General features: G+C 34.2%; 1 protein-coding gene across 4 annotated transcripts in view; it reads right to left on the reverse strand.

Annotated features, from left to right (window-relative positions):
• Cep290 (centrosomal protein 290) overlaps positions 1–17,799 on the reverse strand; it is a 106,521-nt gene that overhangs the window by 22,329 nt on the left and 66,393 nt on the right. For all 4 annotated transcript variants that reach the window (XM_074084079.1, XM_074084078.1, XM_074084076.1 and 1 more), the window contains 7 exons: positions 17,569–17,768; positions 7,857–8,070; positions 6,771–6,908; positions 4,305–4,526; positions 3,864–3,986; positions 2,326–2,471; positions 1,843–1,998 (listed from right to left, as the gene is read on the reverse strand). In XM_074084079.1, the coding sequence (XP_073940180.1) occupies positions 1,843–1,998; positions 2,326–2,471; positions 3,864–3,986; positions 4,305–4,526; positions 6,771–6,908; positions 7,857–8,070; positions 17,569–17,768 (1,199 nt within the window). The remainder of the gene's footprint in view (positions 1–1,842; positions 1,999–2,325; positions 2,472–3,863; positions 3,987–4,304; positions 4,527–6,770; positions 6,909–7,856; positions 8,071–17,568; positions 17,769–17,799) is intronic.

Below are 17,799 nucleotides of genomic sequence, written 5' to 3' on the forward strand. Positions count from 1 at the left end.
ACTTTTAATAAATGATCATCATTTAATAATGATGATTACAGATCACCTGTAAGCACTTACCAGGGAAAATAAAAAGTATGTACAATGAACCTAAGTTCATCTTGGAAGAAATACATGAAACAAAATTATAATTTTAGTTGCTATTAGAAAACATTTTATTTTTACTTTGCATGATCATAGCTATACCTGAAGATAGCTTGACAAGAGATAACAAAAAGAGAATGAAGAGAGTGAGTAATAGCAAAATGCATTGCCTCTGTGTATGAAGATGGTATAATGAAATGCACTGAAAGCTGCTGAATAATAGGGGAGATAGAGAAAGAGTAATAGAAGGGGTTACTCTGATTAAAGTGCAATATATGAACATATGCTTGTGTGAAATACCATGATGCATCCCCCTTGGACAATCAATAATACACTTAAAAAAATGAAGGACAGGAAGGTAAAACAGATCCTGTCTGAGTAAGGGGGAGGGTAAACAGAGAGGGTAAAGTAGGGTGAACATGGTAGATGCACTTTGTGTAAGTGTATGAAAACAGAACATTAGAACCTACTGAAATTGTTCTAGGTGGGAAGACAAGGGTGAATGATGGAGGTGGTGAATTTAATCAAGATACATTAGAAGCACATATGTAAATGTCACATTGAAACCCCCCTGAACAATTAATACATGCTAATAAAAATGTTAAAAAGAATTGCAAAGGCCCTCTTATGAATGATATGATGGGAGGGGATTTCTAGGTACAATGGAGTAAACATAATCTTGTCTTTCTCAAATGTAAAGAGCAATTATTTGAGGAGTTGGAAAGTGAACAGTAGGAATTAGATTGGAAGAGAATACCAGAACTTTATCAGCCAACAGGCCATAAATTTTTAAACAGAATTTTCTTGTCTGGCCTGAACATGTGATTTGAAACTTAAAGAGTGGTGTCAGCACTGAGGAGAATTCCAGGGAAGACTTCTAGTTATAGCTCATGTAAGGAGAAAGGGAAGTTCTAAAACTCATGGAGAATACAAAAATACCTCATTACTTCTTCTCCAGGTTGTCTCATGTCCCAGCCCTCAAGCTATCCCATTGTGGTAGTGGCAGAGGCAGCAATGGGAATTCAAAACAGGCCAATTTGGTTTTTTGGTTTTTTTTGTAGGAGGAGAATTTTTCTCCTGTTAGTAGAGCTATGATGTAAACGGGGTACCAAAAGTAGTTTTTTCTCCTCCCTCTTTCTGACCTCCTGTTGTTTTCTTGCTATAGAAAGAACTGATGAAATGCACAGCATAATGTTTAAATAAAGCCCTAGATTTCTGTCCAAAATATCAAAATGAGGAGTACACAAAAAGAGGAAGTACCACAAAGAAAACAGAGGAGGAGATGCTCAATAAAGGGAGCCTACAAAATTATGTTTGGGCTCACTCTTGAGCTGTATGCACATAGATCTGATCCTAATCAGAATTTCAAAGATTCTGAGAACTGTATCAGACTGTCTACTGGGAGGTGCAGGATAGATGTGATAGCTTTTGCACTGCTGAAAACAGAACTGAAACTGGAACCACAGCCCAAAGAAAAGAGGTTGGAATTCGCAGGGTGAGCATAACCAGCCAGATTATTATGCTAAAACAAAAATATCTGTATTTTCCATGGAATTTAAACAAGACTCAGGGACTCACAACATAATGTTTTAAGGTGAAGAATACAATCTATTTGTAAAGAATCAAGAATATCTCAACTTACATGGGAAAAGACAGTCAACACAATTCAAACATGAAACACGTTTATATATTTGCATATTTATGGAGTTTATTTATTTTTTAAAATCAAAATAGGTAATATTCTATGTGACTGCTTACCTCATATACAGAATGTCATTTTCTAGGTCAAGATTTCTCTTTTTTAATTCTTCCAACTCTTTTTCTGACTCCAAAGCTCGTACTCCTAAAACCTGATCAACAGTCATGCCAGTTGATTTTAGTTTCCTCTGCAAAGTAATTTTCTCTTTATCTGCTCTGTGGAATTTAATATAGAACCATGAAAATATGCCATTTGCTATTTGGTTTAATTTATTAAATTGCAGCTTAGCCATTATCAGACCAATATATAACAACTATACCATTTTGTATTTGGAATGAACTAATTTATTTCAAAATCACAGGAAATTCTATTTATAATTGTTAAAATATATTAAAAACACATTTTAATAAAAATAAAGAGTGAATCACAGATAAATAATTTAAACTAGCAGACTCTTCATGTTTTCAACTATGGTAAAACTATATCATTTCCAGGTTAATAGGCTTTACATAAAATTAGTTTTACATGAAGTTTAAACTCACTTGGCAAAAAGATCCTTCAAAGTATTCAACTGTTTTGTTAGAGTAAAAACTTCTCCCTCTTTCTCTTTTAACTTGTTTCGAATTCCCTCTATTTTGGTTTGCCATTTTTTACCTTCTTCCCACTTAATTAATTCTTCCCTAGCACTCTGTAAAGAATAACAAGTGTATTAGAAAATTACCAATATTGTTTATAATCTCACTTTAAGATTTATCAATTACAATTTACCTAGAAAAACAGTAAACCAATACCTCCAATAAAATATGTAAATAGGTTTGTTTTTTTTTATATAACTTCCAGAATCTTTAGGCATGCCAAGGCTATTAGCAAAAATAACCTTTAGTTTAAGTAGGCTTTATTTAATCACGAGGCAGTTAAAATTCTGAGGGACAGTTTTGACTAAGGCAACCCCTTAAGAAATCATTAAATGAAGACTTTAATATAAGCAATCATGACTACAGTAAGCTTCTAATAAAGCATTTTGTGTAAATGACCAACCCAATCTTGTGGCTCTCTGCCATCAAAAGTGTACAATCTAGCAAGGGAAATCAAAAGATGACAGAAATAAGTAAATATTCCAAAACTAATCAATGCTATGGAGAAAGGAATATAAAGCTCAGGGGGTAGAATTTGTTTTATAAAGAGACTACCCTATTTGCAGAGCAAAAATGTTAAAACTTCCAAATACTCTTTGTATTTTCATGACATTGAAATTACATATAGATAGTGAATAAATTTCACTAACGATAGCTCCTCCATAGTGATTTTCTTCAGGGCAAATATTTCTAACAGCTAGCATGTATGTATATGCATGTATGTGCTGGGGATCAAACCTAGCCCCTTGTGTTAGCTGGACAAATGCTTGACTACTGAGCTATAGCCCAATTCCCAGGTAAACTTGGTATATTCAATATTACTAACATGTTATCTTCAGTTTGTTGTTCATAACAAATTTAATTCCATGTATTTTTATCTAATTTTAGTTTTTCTTTGGGTTATTTCTATCAGAAACTTTTTACAGTTTACTATTTAACCTGTAGGAAAATTTTAAACAATGTATCTCACATTACAAACTCAATTGATGAACAGACTGGTTATCATTACTATAAATGCTGAATATATTCCAAATCATTTCTTGACCCTGAAATAATAGCACTTTCAGCATAGTGAGGACAAAAAAAGACACATCTGGGTCAAAGTAGATGTCTTAACATGTTCAGCTTTATCCCAAAGGTCAAAAGAGAAATGACAATACTGTTGGACATGTAGGGTATGAAAAACATGGACAGAACTATAATGTCAGGAAGATGACATGGGGTTGATGGAGTAATTTCCAAATAAGAATTACATTATAGTTGCCTCCTCATATAAAATGTAGTTTTCTAGATGACAGAAACTTGTCTTGATTTCTCTACTTTGTTCAGTACCACTTTACAGTATGTATTAGACACTCAAATTAATACAGTATCTGTTCATAAGCTACATATTTTACTTAGTCTGTCACTACTTGAAAACATATTAATCAGCACACTTTACATACCTTTTCTTTCATAGGTTTTATGTCTACCTCATCCACTTTTCTTTCCAGTTGGCTTTCTAATTTTTTAACTTTCTTTTGAAGCTCTTCAATTAAACTTTGTTTATTATCTATCAGAGGTTTGCTCTGAAAAAATAAGATGTAACATTATATTCCAGAAATAACTGACAAACACAAAAATACAAAGTAAATATTCCCAATGATAGAAATTTTATGAGGCTATCATGAACCATAGTTTCTAATCGATAATATTAATAGTTAAGTCTAACATTGTAGTTGCTTCCATATTTTGGAAGATATGCTATGCAACAGAGGTTACTAATGAAATTACTTAAAATAATCTGAAAGGCATTTTAGCAAATATTGTAGATGAAATTAAATGGTAGAAATAATTACCTATATACTACAAATCAAAGACACTATCAGAACTAAATATTAAATTACCTGTAACCCACTGGACAGTCTTTTAATTTGCCTTTTCAGTTCATCATTCTCTTGATCAATTCCATCTTTCTCTCTAAGTATTTTAGTATAAGCTTTTTGCTTTCTTTGCAGTTCATTGTGTAAGTCGTTCAAATTATCAGTGAGTAAATTTTCTCTGTTTTTACTTGTTTTAAGAGCTTCCTTCAATTTTAAAAGATTTTCATTTAAATCTTCAATTTGTGACTAATAAGAGATACACAGAAGTGTTACTAAATTTTCACTTGATTCATAAATCAAGTATCAATGATAAAAATCAGAAACTATATCATTAATATTTATTAAAAACAAAACTACAATCTAAAAATTTAAATACAGTATATAAGGAAAAAAATCACAGAGTTTTCCTTGTTTCTTTCAAATGAACCAAGTCTACTTTCAGGGAAAAAAAAATCAAAAAACAATCTAAAGCAGTTTATATTCAAGAACTTATCCAGAAACAAATTTTATCCAATGTTTCATTACATCTGAATTAATTTAAGAAACCAGTACCTATCAACCTTCCCCAGCAATTTTTTAAAGCATTATGAAGAATAGATGAGTATAAAAGAAAAATTTCTGATTTCAAGTAGTTTGTAATTTACTTTGTAAAGACAAGACATGAAAGTAAGATTAGAGTTGGTAGTATACGTGTATAATCCTACACTTGGAAGGCTGATGCGGAAGTACCACCAGTTCAAGGCAAGCCTTAGCTACATAGTGAGGCTACATACTGAAAGAATAACTTGCAATATCAGACATACACATAAGTCACTAGTTCTTAGTTATCCTACAGAGCTACAATGATGAAAACAATACTATTTGGCCAGTAATACTAAATGTATATGTGTTTTACTGAAAAATTATTACAGGCCAAAGAAATTTACTAATAATACTAAAAAGAAATTAGAAATTAATATTATTATATTGTGGAACATGCCTGTAATCCCCAGTTGGAAAAAAAGCCCTAATTGTCTTGGAAAAGCCAGAAAAGGTTTTGAGAATAAGAATTTGAAGAATATGAAGAATTCAGACAAGATAATATTTCAGGCAAAGAGAAAGGTATTGAAAAAGATATCAAAAAAGCGTACTCCTCTTTATATATTTTTATATTTATTTAGTTAGTGGATTTTTATTATCAGCTCTGATAATAATCCTGAAAAGTAAAAATAGAGATTTAAAAAACACAGTAAAATATAGTGCTAAACTATTTAATAGTAGTGAAGAACATACAAAAATAAGCCAAAAGTAAACTATTCAGAATATACTACATGAACCTTTATGTAAAGAAATTTGAAAGTCAATACACAATGTGTATGTTTAGGAAAAAAAAATTTTAAATGACCAAACTTAATGATCAGGTAAGAAAATAATAAAATACATTGCCAAAACATAAGTAATTTGGCTAAAAAAAAGAGAGAGTGAGGCTTCAGAGTCAGGCAGCTCTATAGATAAGTATCTTAAGGACTACATAAAATTATTTCAGGAGGAAAAAACTAATTAGCTGATATTGAAAACTAAACAATATAGCAAAAAAAGTAAGGTCAACCTACACATCTATCTCAACTATTGACTTAGAAATAAAAACAGTAGCTTTTGTAATAATTGCCAAAGCTTGGAGGCAAGCAAGATGTCCCTCCACAGATGAGTAGGTAAATACAGACTATTAATCAGGGTTAAAAAGAAATATATTACTAAGTGAAAAAACTAATCTGAAAAGATATATGATTCCAACTATAAAACATTCTGTAAAAGCCAAAACTGTGGATACAGTAAAAAGGTTCCTAAGGGTTGGAAGGGGTGGAGAATAAACAGGAGGAGCAGGAAGGGAAGTGAAATGAACATACTTCATGATACTATAATGACAGATAGATAGAATTATATATTTGTCTAAACCCATGGAATAAACAATACCAACAGTAAAATCTAAAAGTAAATGTGGAATTCAGGTGATTATGATGTGTCTATGAAGTCCTACCAACCCTAACAAATGTGCCATCTTGGTGGAGGGCTGTTGATAATGGAAGAAACTATGAAGGTGCAAGGTTAGTATGTATAAAAGAAATCTCTGTACCTTCCTCTCAATTTTACTATTAACCTAAACCTGCTCCAGCTCCACAGAAAAAAATCTTGTTAGCTCAGTGGTAGAATGCTTGGTTATGCTTGGTTTTAGCCCTACAACCACAGGAGGAAAAAAATCCTAAGTAAAATATTTTTAAAATTTAACTCTATATAAGGAAAAATATCCTTTTCTAATCTGCAAGATGATAGTCAACACGAGTATATAAGAACTGTTCAAAATTGTGTAGATAACTACCCACCAATAATCATTATAGATTATTTATTATCAAAATCAGTATTCAGCGAAGTACTGAATACTAATACTGAAGTACTGCTCAGTACAAAAGGTACTGAGAATTTGATTAAACTAATACACATGTCGATATTCACCTTTAGTTCTCTAGTATGTCGATCAACAACCTGTTGAACATTGAGATTGGCCTCTTTCTGAGAAGTTATGGAAATAATACGTTCTTCAGCTGCTGCTGTCATTTCAGTCCGGAGTTCCAAAAGTGCTCGACTAAGTGCCTGAAAATTACAATATATGTTAAACTTTTAAAGGAAAATTGGTATTTATGTAAGCAGTATATAATACAAAAAAAGCTTAATTACTTTCTACTATTTTCCTAAAATGTCTGTGTTTAATCAAACATAATTCATGAACAACTTTTTCAAGTGAATTTTCTTTAGCAATTATGCTAAATTCTTCCAAAATTGAGAGTGGGAGTTCAAAATCTTGACAATGATCTGAAGGACCAAGAATTAAATGAAGCAAATTATATTACAAAAACTAAGCATGTTTTGTTTTCAAGTTTAATAATTTGATCATTTAGTACATCCTTCCATGTGAAATGAATTGAATTTAGGCAGATAAGGAATGTGACAGGAAAAGGCTTAAAATATTTGCCAGAAATTTTCATTTGTAAAAACAGAAAAATAGTAGCATCTGCTAAAACAATTTCAATACATCCAATCTAAGATATGAACAAAAGAAGCCAGATAATCTACTGGCCAACTTCTCCCCACCAAACCACCTCTGTGATTCCTCTCCTTCTTTAATCTCTCCTTACTATCATACCTTCCTCTTAATCCCTTAAATTGTTCAAAATAGTCCCAGTAGAAGAGCAGAGAAAATAATTAGGATTTCCCTTATTTCTTGTAGATAATCTACAAATCATTAATGGTAACATAAAAAGGTAAATTGAAGTATATCTGCATTTTAAAACAAACACTCAATAGGCTATTTAAGAACTAACTGTCTTGAAAGAACTGTCATATTTAATGCGTGATAAAGCTCATGCTTATTATTATAACACAGAAAGTAATACTATTTTTTACAAATCTACAAATCTCTACCTACTTAACCTGTGATGAAGCTTATGTTTGTTATAACATAGAAAGGTAGACTATTTTTACAAATCTACAAATCTTCTCTATCTCTTTTTCTAAATATTAATAATTTTTGTCATTTCTTACTTTTTGTTGTTTCTCTTTCAAGGCTAATTGGCTCTTTAGCCGGTCTACTAGATTTCTCATTGTAGTTGTTGGAGCTCTTGAATTTGCTTCTTTTTGAGCTTGAAGTTCAGACTTTAAACTCTGAGACTCCTTTTGTGACTTGGCCAGAAGACACCTTAAATCCTCTACTTCTGCTTTCACTTTTTTCACTTCACATGCATGGTTTTCTTGGAGCCTAAGATAAACAAACTTATGTATTAAAAAAAAAGTATGTATTTAATAGAACAGATGTTGCAATTAATACCTTGATAAAAAGTTTTTATGAAAGTATAAAATAGCTACAAGTATTTATACAACTACTTCAAGTTTATATAAAATATATTTCAAAAGATGATTATATTTTGCACTCAGAAATTAGATGTAAAAGCGTAATTAATTTTATAAAATTACTAAAACATGACATAAATTTACTGTACCAAAAATAACCTTTCATAGATAAGATTTAATAGAACAACGAAAACAGACTAAAAATATACCATATGCTTTTGCTAGTTCTCTTTTCTTTTAGAGAAAAAGTGGCAACTACTTGCATATTAACAAATATGTGTGAATTTTGTTAGTGGCATCTTGGATAGGTAAGTATACAATCAAAGGGTTCAATAGGTTATCACAGCATTATAAGTTAAGCAGGTCAACATTCTAATTATTTTCACATAAGAAAATCAAGGCCCAGAAAGATAACCATAAACTTAGGTCTATAAACAAAAGCTCTCTATTTACATGTGGTACTTCAATCTTCAAATTACTTTCAGGTACAGTACCATTAGGACTTCATAAAACCCACTCTGAAGCAGCCAGTGTCAATATTGCCATTTCTGTTTTACAAAGAACAAACTGACATTCAAAAAGGTTATAAATGAAATTCTGGAGAAGAATTTGGATTGGTTTTTGAGCCAGACAGAGAGTAGTTTCAAACCGTGACTTTCGCACCTCTGCCCAGTCATGATACTGAGCTTAAGGCCTCCTTTCCTACAGCAAAAAATAACAGTGAACCAGTGAACTCGTCAGGTCCTGGTCTTTTCTTTTTTGGGAGACTCTTTATTACTGCTTCAATTTCCTGTTATAGACCTATTTATGTGATATATCCTCTTGGTTCAATTTTTGGTCGATCATTATTTATTTCTTCTAGATTTTCCATTTGTTTCAGTATAAGTTTTTAAAATATTTCCTAATGATCCTCTGGATTTCACTGGTGTTTGTTGTGATAACCCCTTTTTTCATTTCTAATTTTATTAGTTTGGGTCTTTTCCTTCCTTATTTTAAGTCAGGTTCACTAATAGTCTACCAATATTATTTATCTTTTCAAAGAACCAACTTTTTGTTTCATTGATTCTTCAGGTGGCTTTTTCGATCTCTTATCATGCTGATTTTGATCCTTACTGTTATTATCACGGTCCTTCTGGTTTTGGGTTTAACTTGTCCTTGTTTTTCTAGGAGTTTCAGATGCAGCATTAGGTCACTTATTTGAGATGCTTCTGTGTTTTTAATGTAGGCACTCGTAAGTATAAACTTTTTCCTTTAGCACTTCCTTTGCTGTACCCTGTAGGTTCTGGTTGGTTGGGTTTTCACTTTCATTAGATTCCAGAAACTTTGATTCCTTCCCTTATTTCTTCAATGATCACTGGTTGTGCAACAACATATTATTCAGTCTATAGGTGTTGGAGTATTCTCTACTGTTTTTGTTATTGAATTCCAGTTTTATTCTGTTTGTAGTCACATAGGATGCAGGAAGTTGTATCAATTTTCTTATAATTGTTAAGACTTGCTTTGTGTCTTAAAATGTGATCCATTTTGGAAAAAGTTCCATGGGCTTCTGAGAAGAATATGTATTGTGCTTCTGCTGAATGAAAAACTCTGTAGATGTCTATTAAGTCTATTTGGTTTATAGTATCATTTAATTCGTAAGTTCTTTTGTTGACTGTTTGTCTGGATGACCTATCTATTGGTGACAATGGAGTATTAGTCTCCCACAATCATTATGTTGGGGTCTATGTTGCTTTTAAGTTCACTAGTGTTTCTTTAATGAAGTTGGCTGTGCTGGTATTAGATGCATTAACAACAGTTAACAATTGTTATTTCCTCTTGATGTAGTGTTCCTTTTATTCACGTGGAGTGACCTTTTTTTGTTGTCTCTTCTGAGTAATGTAGGTTTGAAGTCTACATATAAGTACAGCCATTCCTGTCTGTTTTCAGGTTCCATTTTGGGTCTTTTCCTTATAAACTTATTTTAGATTTAAAATTAATGTTCTGATAAACTGGATGAATAGTATTTATAACTGGCAAGTTCCTGGCATGGGATGGCACAGCCACTAGCACATGTCTGCCTTGGAAAAAGCCTCTGGCTCTTTCTCCCTTTTTTTTCTGTTCTTGCAAAAAGCAGAAGACTAAGGATCAAATAGAACTGGACTCTGTGACATACTGGACCCCTAACCTACGGACAGCCTACATATACCTCACCAGCCTGGACCCAGTCCCAGTGAGTGTCTGCCTTGGAAAAGGCTACCTGCCATTTCTCCCTGCCAGCCTAGACCCAATTCCACCTGTGTGAATCTGCAAACCCAAACAGGTGACTACCACATACCACATGACCTCCCAGGAACATCATCCAGCAGAGCTTGTGGGCAGACTGCACTCCCCTCTGAACAAAACTGAATGACACAGACAGTGAATATAATTCACCACTGTCAGCGGGGCTGGGGTGGAACACTGACCCAACCTCAGAGAGTGGGGGTGGGGTGAGGAGCTGAACTCTGGAGAGCAGTTGCAGGGTGAGAAACCAACCTTCCAGAGGTGGGGGAGCAGAGGATCACTGAGTCTATCTCGTGGGACTATGGATGGCACACAAAACTGAGTTGCCCCACCTTGTTGAGGGAAGAGCTGACCAGCCAGAGTTGAGGCTGTGGAGCAACTCAGCTGAACCCTGGTGAAAACAAGCATATCTGACCACCTTGGACAATCTGATAGTGAGTAACCACAGACCTCAATTGCAACCTGCCTGTGGGCAGAAGGAACCAATGACTGTTCATAAGCCAACCTTCTGGTGAGACCATGTCAAAGATCCCACCTGTACCAGATGGCCCATCAGACTAAGGAAAAGAAGATTCAAAAAACCCCTAGCCGACTCCCCGCTAAGAAGTCTGACAAAGAGGAACAGCATCCTTCCTCACACAGCCCAGCACATCAACCTTGAGAAGAGATAGGGACACTGACAAAGCCCCAGTTGAAAGCACCAGTACCTAGATTGATGCCAAAGGACTAAGTCCAGAGCTTTCACCAAACTGATTTTTTTCTTTTTAAATTTATTCTATTTTTCTTTATTATTCCTATTTTTCCCCATTTTTATTTACTACTTTTAATTTATTACTATTTTCTTATCTTTATTCTTACTCCCTTCACTTTCTCTCCTTTTCTCCATCATTCTCCCTCCTCCAACTATTTTTTCTGCCCCTTTTCATCCATTCTCCCTGTTTTCACTTCCACGCTCCCTCCTTGCCTTCCCCTACCTTTCACAGCACTACCCCTCCCTCCTCTACACTTACCACTTGCTCATAAGTCTACTCTACCAACACTATACACCCTATCCCTCTGCAATCCCTAATACAAGCATCCTCCACTACAACAACTGAAATACACCCTAACACACACACACAGGGGACCTAAAACCCCATAGCCTCCACACCTTTTCCTCCACTTACCCCACCTCCCTTTTCTTCCCTTCCCCAGTGCCATCTTTTTAAATTACTCAAATATCTATCTCTATCCAAGCTAGCCAATCAATAACATAGGAGCATGGCACAAAATAGAAGCATGGGGAGAAGAGGAAGGTAAGAAATTCCACCCCTCAAAAGACCAACAATTCAATAGAGGATTTAGTGGGAAATGAATAAAATGAATACCCAGTTCCTGACCCCAACAGAATGATGATGAATATGATCAGTGAACTCAATGTAAAGAATTGCTCAAAGAAGAAATCAAGGAGATCACTGAGCTACTTATGGAGAAGCTTCAAGAGAAGGTTAAACAGAACATACAAAATCAACTTAAAGAATATCAAAACAATAAAGACCACCAAACCACCACTACAGAAGATTCTGAAAGGAAACCTACACACAGACAATGAAAACAACATAAGCAGAAAAGGACAGGAAGTATTAAACCTCATGGGTAGAATAGACAAACAGTCAAAGAGTAGCACGGAATTGGCTGCACACATTCAAGTCTTTGAACAACAAAAACAACTAAATGGTAAAAATCACCACATACTTCTAAATATTAACACTGAAAATTAACGGACTCAACTCCCCCATCAAAAGACACCATTTCACAAACTGGATTAAAAAGGAAGACCTGACAATCTGCTGTTTACAAGAAATCCACCTACTGACAGAAACAAATACCATCTTAGGGTGAAAGAGTAGAAGAAGATTTACCAAGCTAATGGCTCCCAAAAACAGGGAGGAGTAGCAATACTTGTATCAGATAAAGTGACCTCAAACCTAAATTAGTCAGAACAGACAAAGAAGGTCTCTTCATACTAATAAAAAGAGCAATACATCAAGAGGAAATAACAGTTATCAACTTATATGTACCCAATGTCCGTGTATCCAACTTCATTAAAAATACTCTATAGGGGAGGGGATGGGAGGTAGGGATGAAAAATGACCCAAACATTGCATGCACATATGAATAAATGAAAAAAAAATACACTATAGGACTTAAAATCACAGATAGACCCCAACACAGTGGTAGTGGGAGACTTTAATACCCCTCTGTCAACAATAGATAGGTCACCCAGACAAAAAAATCAACAAAGAAATTCTAGAACTAAATGACACCATAGATCCAATGGAGCTGACAGATGTCTTCAGTGTATTCCATCTTGCAATAGCACGACACATTCTTCTCAGCAGCCCATGGAACTTTCTCCAAAATAGACCATATCCTAGGGCACAAAACAAGTCTCACCAAATATAAGAAGACTGAAATCACCCCGTGCACATTGTCTGATCACAACACAATAAAACTAGAACTCAACAAAAGAAGCAGAAAATACACAAACAACTGGAGACTGAACAATACATTGCTCAATGATCAGTGTGTCATAGAAGAAATAAGAGAGGAAATCAAAAAGTTCCTGGAATTTAATGAAAAGGAAAACACAACCTATCAGAACCTATGGGACACAGAAAAGGCAGTCCTTCTAAGAAGAAGGTTTAGAGCTGTGAGTACACATATTAAAAACATAGAAAGATCGCAAATAAATGACCTAATGCTGCATCTCAAAATCTTAGAAAAACAAGAACAAGCTAAACCCAAAAGAAGCAGGAGAGAAATAATAAAAATATGCACTAAAATCAACCAAATAGAGACCAAAACAGCCATACAAAGAATCAAGGAAACAAAAAGCTGGTACTTTGAAAAATTAAACAAGATTGACAAACCCCTGGGAAATCTGACTAAAAGGAGGAGGGAAAAGACCCAAATTAATAAAATCAGAAACAAAAAAGGGGAGATAATAAAAAACATCAAGGAAATTCAGCAAATAATCAGGGACTACTTTGAAAATCTACATTCAAATAAATTGGAAAATCTAGAATAGACAAATTTCTAGATATGTATGACCATCCAAAACCGAACCAAGAAGAAATTAATCACCTAAAAAGATCTATAGCATGCAATGAAATTGAAGCAGCAATAAAGAGTCTCCCAAAGAAGAAAAGTCCAGGACCTGATGGAGTCTCAGCTAAATTTTACCAGACCTTAAAAAGAAGAACTAATACCAACACTCCTCAAACTTTTCCACAAAACAGAATGGGAAGGAGCACTGCCAAGCTCATTCTATGAAGCCAGTATTACACTCATCCCAAAACCAGACAAGGACACATCCAAAATAGAGAACTACAATCTCCTTAATGAACATAGATGCAAAAATGATCAACAAAATAATGGCAAACCAAATTCAACAACATATCAGAAAGATCATACATCATGATCAAGTTGGCTTCATCCCAGAGATGCAGGGATTATTCAACATATGCAAAATCACTTAAAGTAATATAACATATTTACAGAAGCAAAGACAAAAACCAGTTGATCATCTCAATAAATGTAGAAAAAGCCTTCAATAAAATTCAACACCATTTCATGATAAAAGCTCTAAGGAAACTAGGAATAAAAGGAATGTACCTCAATAAAGACTACATATGACAAACCTATAGGCAACATCATTCTTAATAAGGAAAAACTGAAACCTTTCCTTTAAAGTCAAGAATGAGACTAGAGTACCCACTCTCTATTCTTATGCAACATGGTCTTGGAATTTCTAGCCAGAACAATAAGATAGGGGGAAGAAATAAAAGAAATACAAATAGGTAAGGAAGAAGTCAAATATCCCTTTTCAGAGACATCATGACCTTATAACTGAAAGACCTGAAAAACTCCACCCAAAAACTCCAAGACACCATAAACAGCTTCAGAAAAATAGAAGGATACAAATCAACTTACAAAAATCAGTAGCCTTTTTATACACCAACAATGAACAGATTGAGAAAGAATATAAGAAAACAATTCCATTTACAATAGCCTCAAAAAAAAAATTAAATACCAGGAATAAGCTTAACAAAGGATGTGAATGGCCTCTACAAGGAAAACTGCAAACCACTGAAGAAAGAAATCGAAGAAGACTAAAGAAGATGGAAAGATCTCCCATGCTCATGGATTGGTAGAATCAACATAGTAAATATGGCTATACTACCAAAAGCAATCTACGTGATCAATGCAATTCCCATCAAAACCCCAATGACATTCATCATGAAATTGAAAAATAAACCTGAAATTTCATCTGAAAGCACAAAAGACCACAAATAGCCAAGACAATACTGAGCAAAAAGAACAATTCTGGAAGTATCACAATACCTGACTTAAAACTATAATACAAAGCCCCAGAAATAAAAACAGCATGGTATTGACAAAAAAACAGATATGAAGACCAGTGGAACAGAGTAGAGGACCTAGATATAAATCCACACAGGTATGCCCACCTTATTTTTGACAAAGGTGCCAAAAACATACGATGGAGAAAAAACAGCCTCTTGGACAAATGTTGCTGGAAAAACTGGGTATCTGCCTGTAGAAAACTGAAAGTAGAACCATGTTTATTGCACTGTACAAGTATCAACTCAAGGTGGATTGAGGACCTTAATATAAGACCTGAAACCTTGAGCTAGTACAGGAAAGAGCAGTGAATACACTGGAAGCAATAGGCATGGTAATGACTTCCTCAGTAGAACTCATGTGGCTCAGTAACTGAGAGAAATGAGCAACAAATGGGACTACATGAAATTTAAAAACTTCTGCACAACAAAAGAAATGGTCTCTAAATGGAAAAGACTATCCACAGGATGGGAGAAAAATCTTTGCCAGGTATACATCTGACAAGGGCTTGATAACTAGCATATACAGGCAGTTCAAAAAACTAAACTCCCCAAAAATCAATGACCCGATGAAGAAATGGGCAAATGAACTGAACAGATCCTTTTCAAAGAAAGAATTCCAAATGGCTAAAGAACAGACTTGAAAAATGCCCAATATCCCTGGCCATAAAGGAAATGCAAATCAAAACCACATCAAGATTCTACCTTACTTCTGTTAGAATAGCTACCATCAAGAACGCAAATGACAACAAATATTGGAGAGGATGTGTGGGGGAAAAGGAACCCTCATACACTTCTGGTGGGAATGTAAACTAGCACAACCATTATGGAAAGCAATATAGAGGCTCCTTTAAAAAAACTAAAAATAGACCTGCTATATCCAGCAATACCACTTCTAGGGATATACCCAAAGGATTGTGACTCAGCTTACTTCAAAAGCACTTCTACACCCATGTTTATTGTAGCAGTATTAAACTGACTGAAACTTCCATAAGAAAGAGACTAAGGGAGAATGAAGAAAATTAGAGGAGATAAACCAATTGTGGTTATAATACATATATACATGGAAATATCACAAGGAAACTCCCTATGTAGCTACCTATCTCAAACAGGCTAAAATGTCTTTTTTTTTTTTTTTCTACAAAACTGGGGAACAAGAGGATGGAACAAGTCCTGCCCAGGGAGGAGGGCTGGCACCAATGGGAGGGGGGAGGTGTTGGGGAAAGGGGGTTAGGAGGGTTAATACAATACAAAAAAATGTGTATACCTATATGTAAATGCAAAAAATGATAACTATTAAAACTCCTCCTGGAATAGGGGGGGTGAAGAAAAATGGTAGAGGAGTTGAATTCATGTATGATATATATGATATATTGTAAGAACCTGTGTAAATGCTGTAATGTACCTCCAACTATTACAACAATGAAGGAAAAACAACACAAAACAAAAACCCATATAAACAGAAGCAAGGACAAAAGACCTCTACAATAAAAAATATAATACACTAAAGAAAGAAATTGAAGAAGACACCAAAAATTGGAAATAGCTCCCATGCTTATGAATTGGCAGAATTACTATTGTAAAAATGGCTATATTACCAAAAAGGAATCTATATGTTCAATACAATCTCCATCAAAATTCCAATGACATTCCCCACAAAGATTGAAAAAAACTCTAAAGTTCATGTGGAAGCACAAAAAAACCCACAAATAGCCAAGGCAATTCCAAGAAAAAGAGCAATACTGGAGGCATCACAATACTCACCTTTAACATATACTACAGAGCCATACAAATAAAAACTGCACAGTACTAGCACAAAAACAGACACGAAGACCAATGGAAAAGAATAGAAGATCCAGATATAAGTCTACTCAGGCACAATCACCTGATTTTTGACACATTTCCAAAACATACAATAAAGACAGTATCTTCAACAAATGTTGCTAGGAAAAGTGGCTATCTGCATGTAGAAGACTGAAACTGTATCCATGTCTTTAACCCTATACAAATACCAATTCAAAGTACATCAAAGACGTTTATAAAAAGCATGAACCTTTGAAACTAGTACACAAAAGAGGAGGGAATATATTGGAACGTATGGGAATAGGCAATAACTTCCTAAATAGAACTCCAATGGTTCAGCAACTAAAAGAAAGGATTGACAAATAAAACAATATAAAACTAAAATGCTTCAGCCAGTAAAGAAAATGGTCACCAGACTGACGAGGCAGTCCACAAAATGGAAGAAAATCTTTGCCAGCTGTCCAACATGGGACTAATAAGCAGAATTTAAAGAGAACTCAAAAAAAACTAAATTCCCAAAGAATCAATGATCCAATGAAGAAAAGAGCAAATGAACCGAACAGAGCTCTTTCAAAGGAAGAGGATAAAGGAAGTTGAATAGGTTGATGTACTTGCTATACATGTATGAATATGGAACATTGAAACCTACTGAAGTTATTGTCACAAGGTGAATGGGATAGGAGGGAGAATAATGGAGATGAATCAAATTGAAGTATAATATATGAATGCATCAAAATAAACAACCAAAACCCTTGTATAACTATCATATACTAATAAAAAAGTTAAGAAATAAATGACATGCATCACAAGTAGACCTGGGGATAAAATAATATGCATGAAGATCTTAGAACAGTGTCAGGAGCAGCAAACACCTAAGTTGTCTTCATTGTATCAGACTTACCTTTTGCTTATTTTTAAAATAAACTTCTAAGACTTACTGTAATTTGATACTTTCAAATTCTTTTACTTTTAAATCTGTGATTTCTTTTTGTCTCTCTAGATCTTGTGATATTTTCTCTAGTTTGATCAAAAGTGAGGAAAGAGAGTTATCTTGTTCTGCTACTGTCTGTTCCATCTCAGCCAGACGAATAAAATGCTTGTTGGTAGGAACTGGAGTAGGCGATTGTTTTATTAAATCCTGTGAAATATGAATATATTAGCCATGGGCA

Source organism: Castor canadensis, chromosome 8, assembly GCF_047511655.1.
Source record: "Castor canadensis chromosome 8, mCasCan1.hap1v2, whole genome shotgun sequence".
NCBI lineage: Eukaryota > Metazoa > Chordata > Mammalia > Rodentia > Castoridae > Castor > Castor canadensis.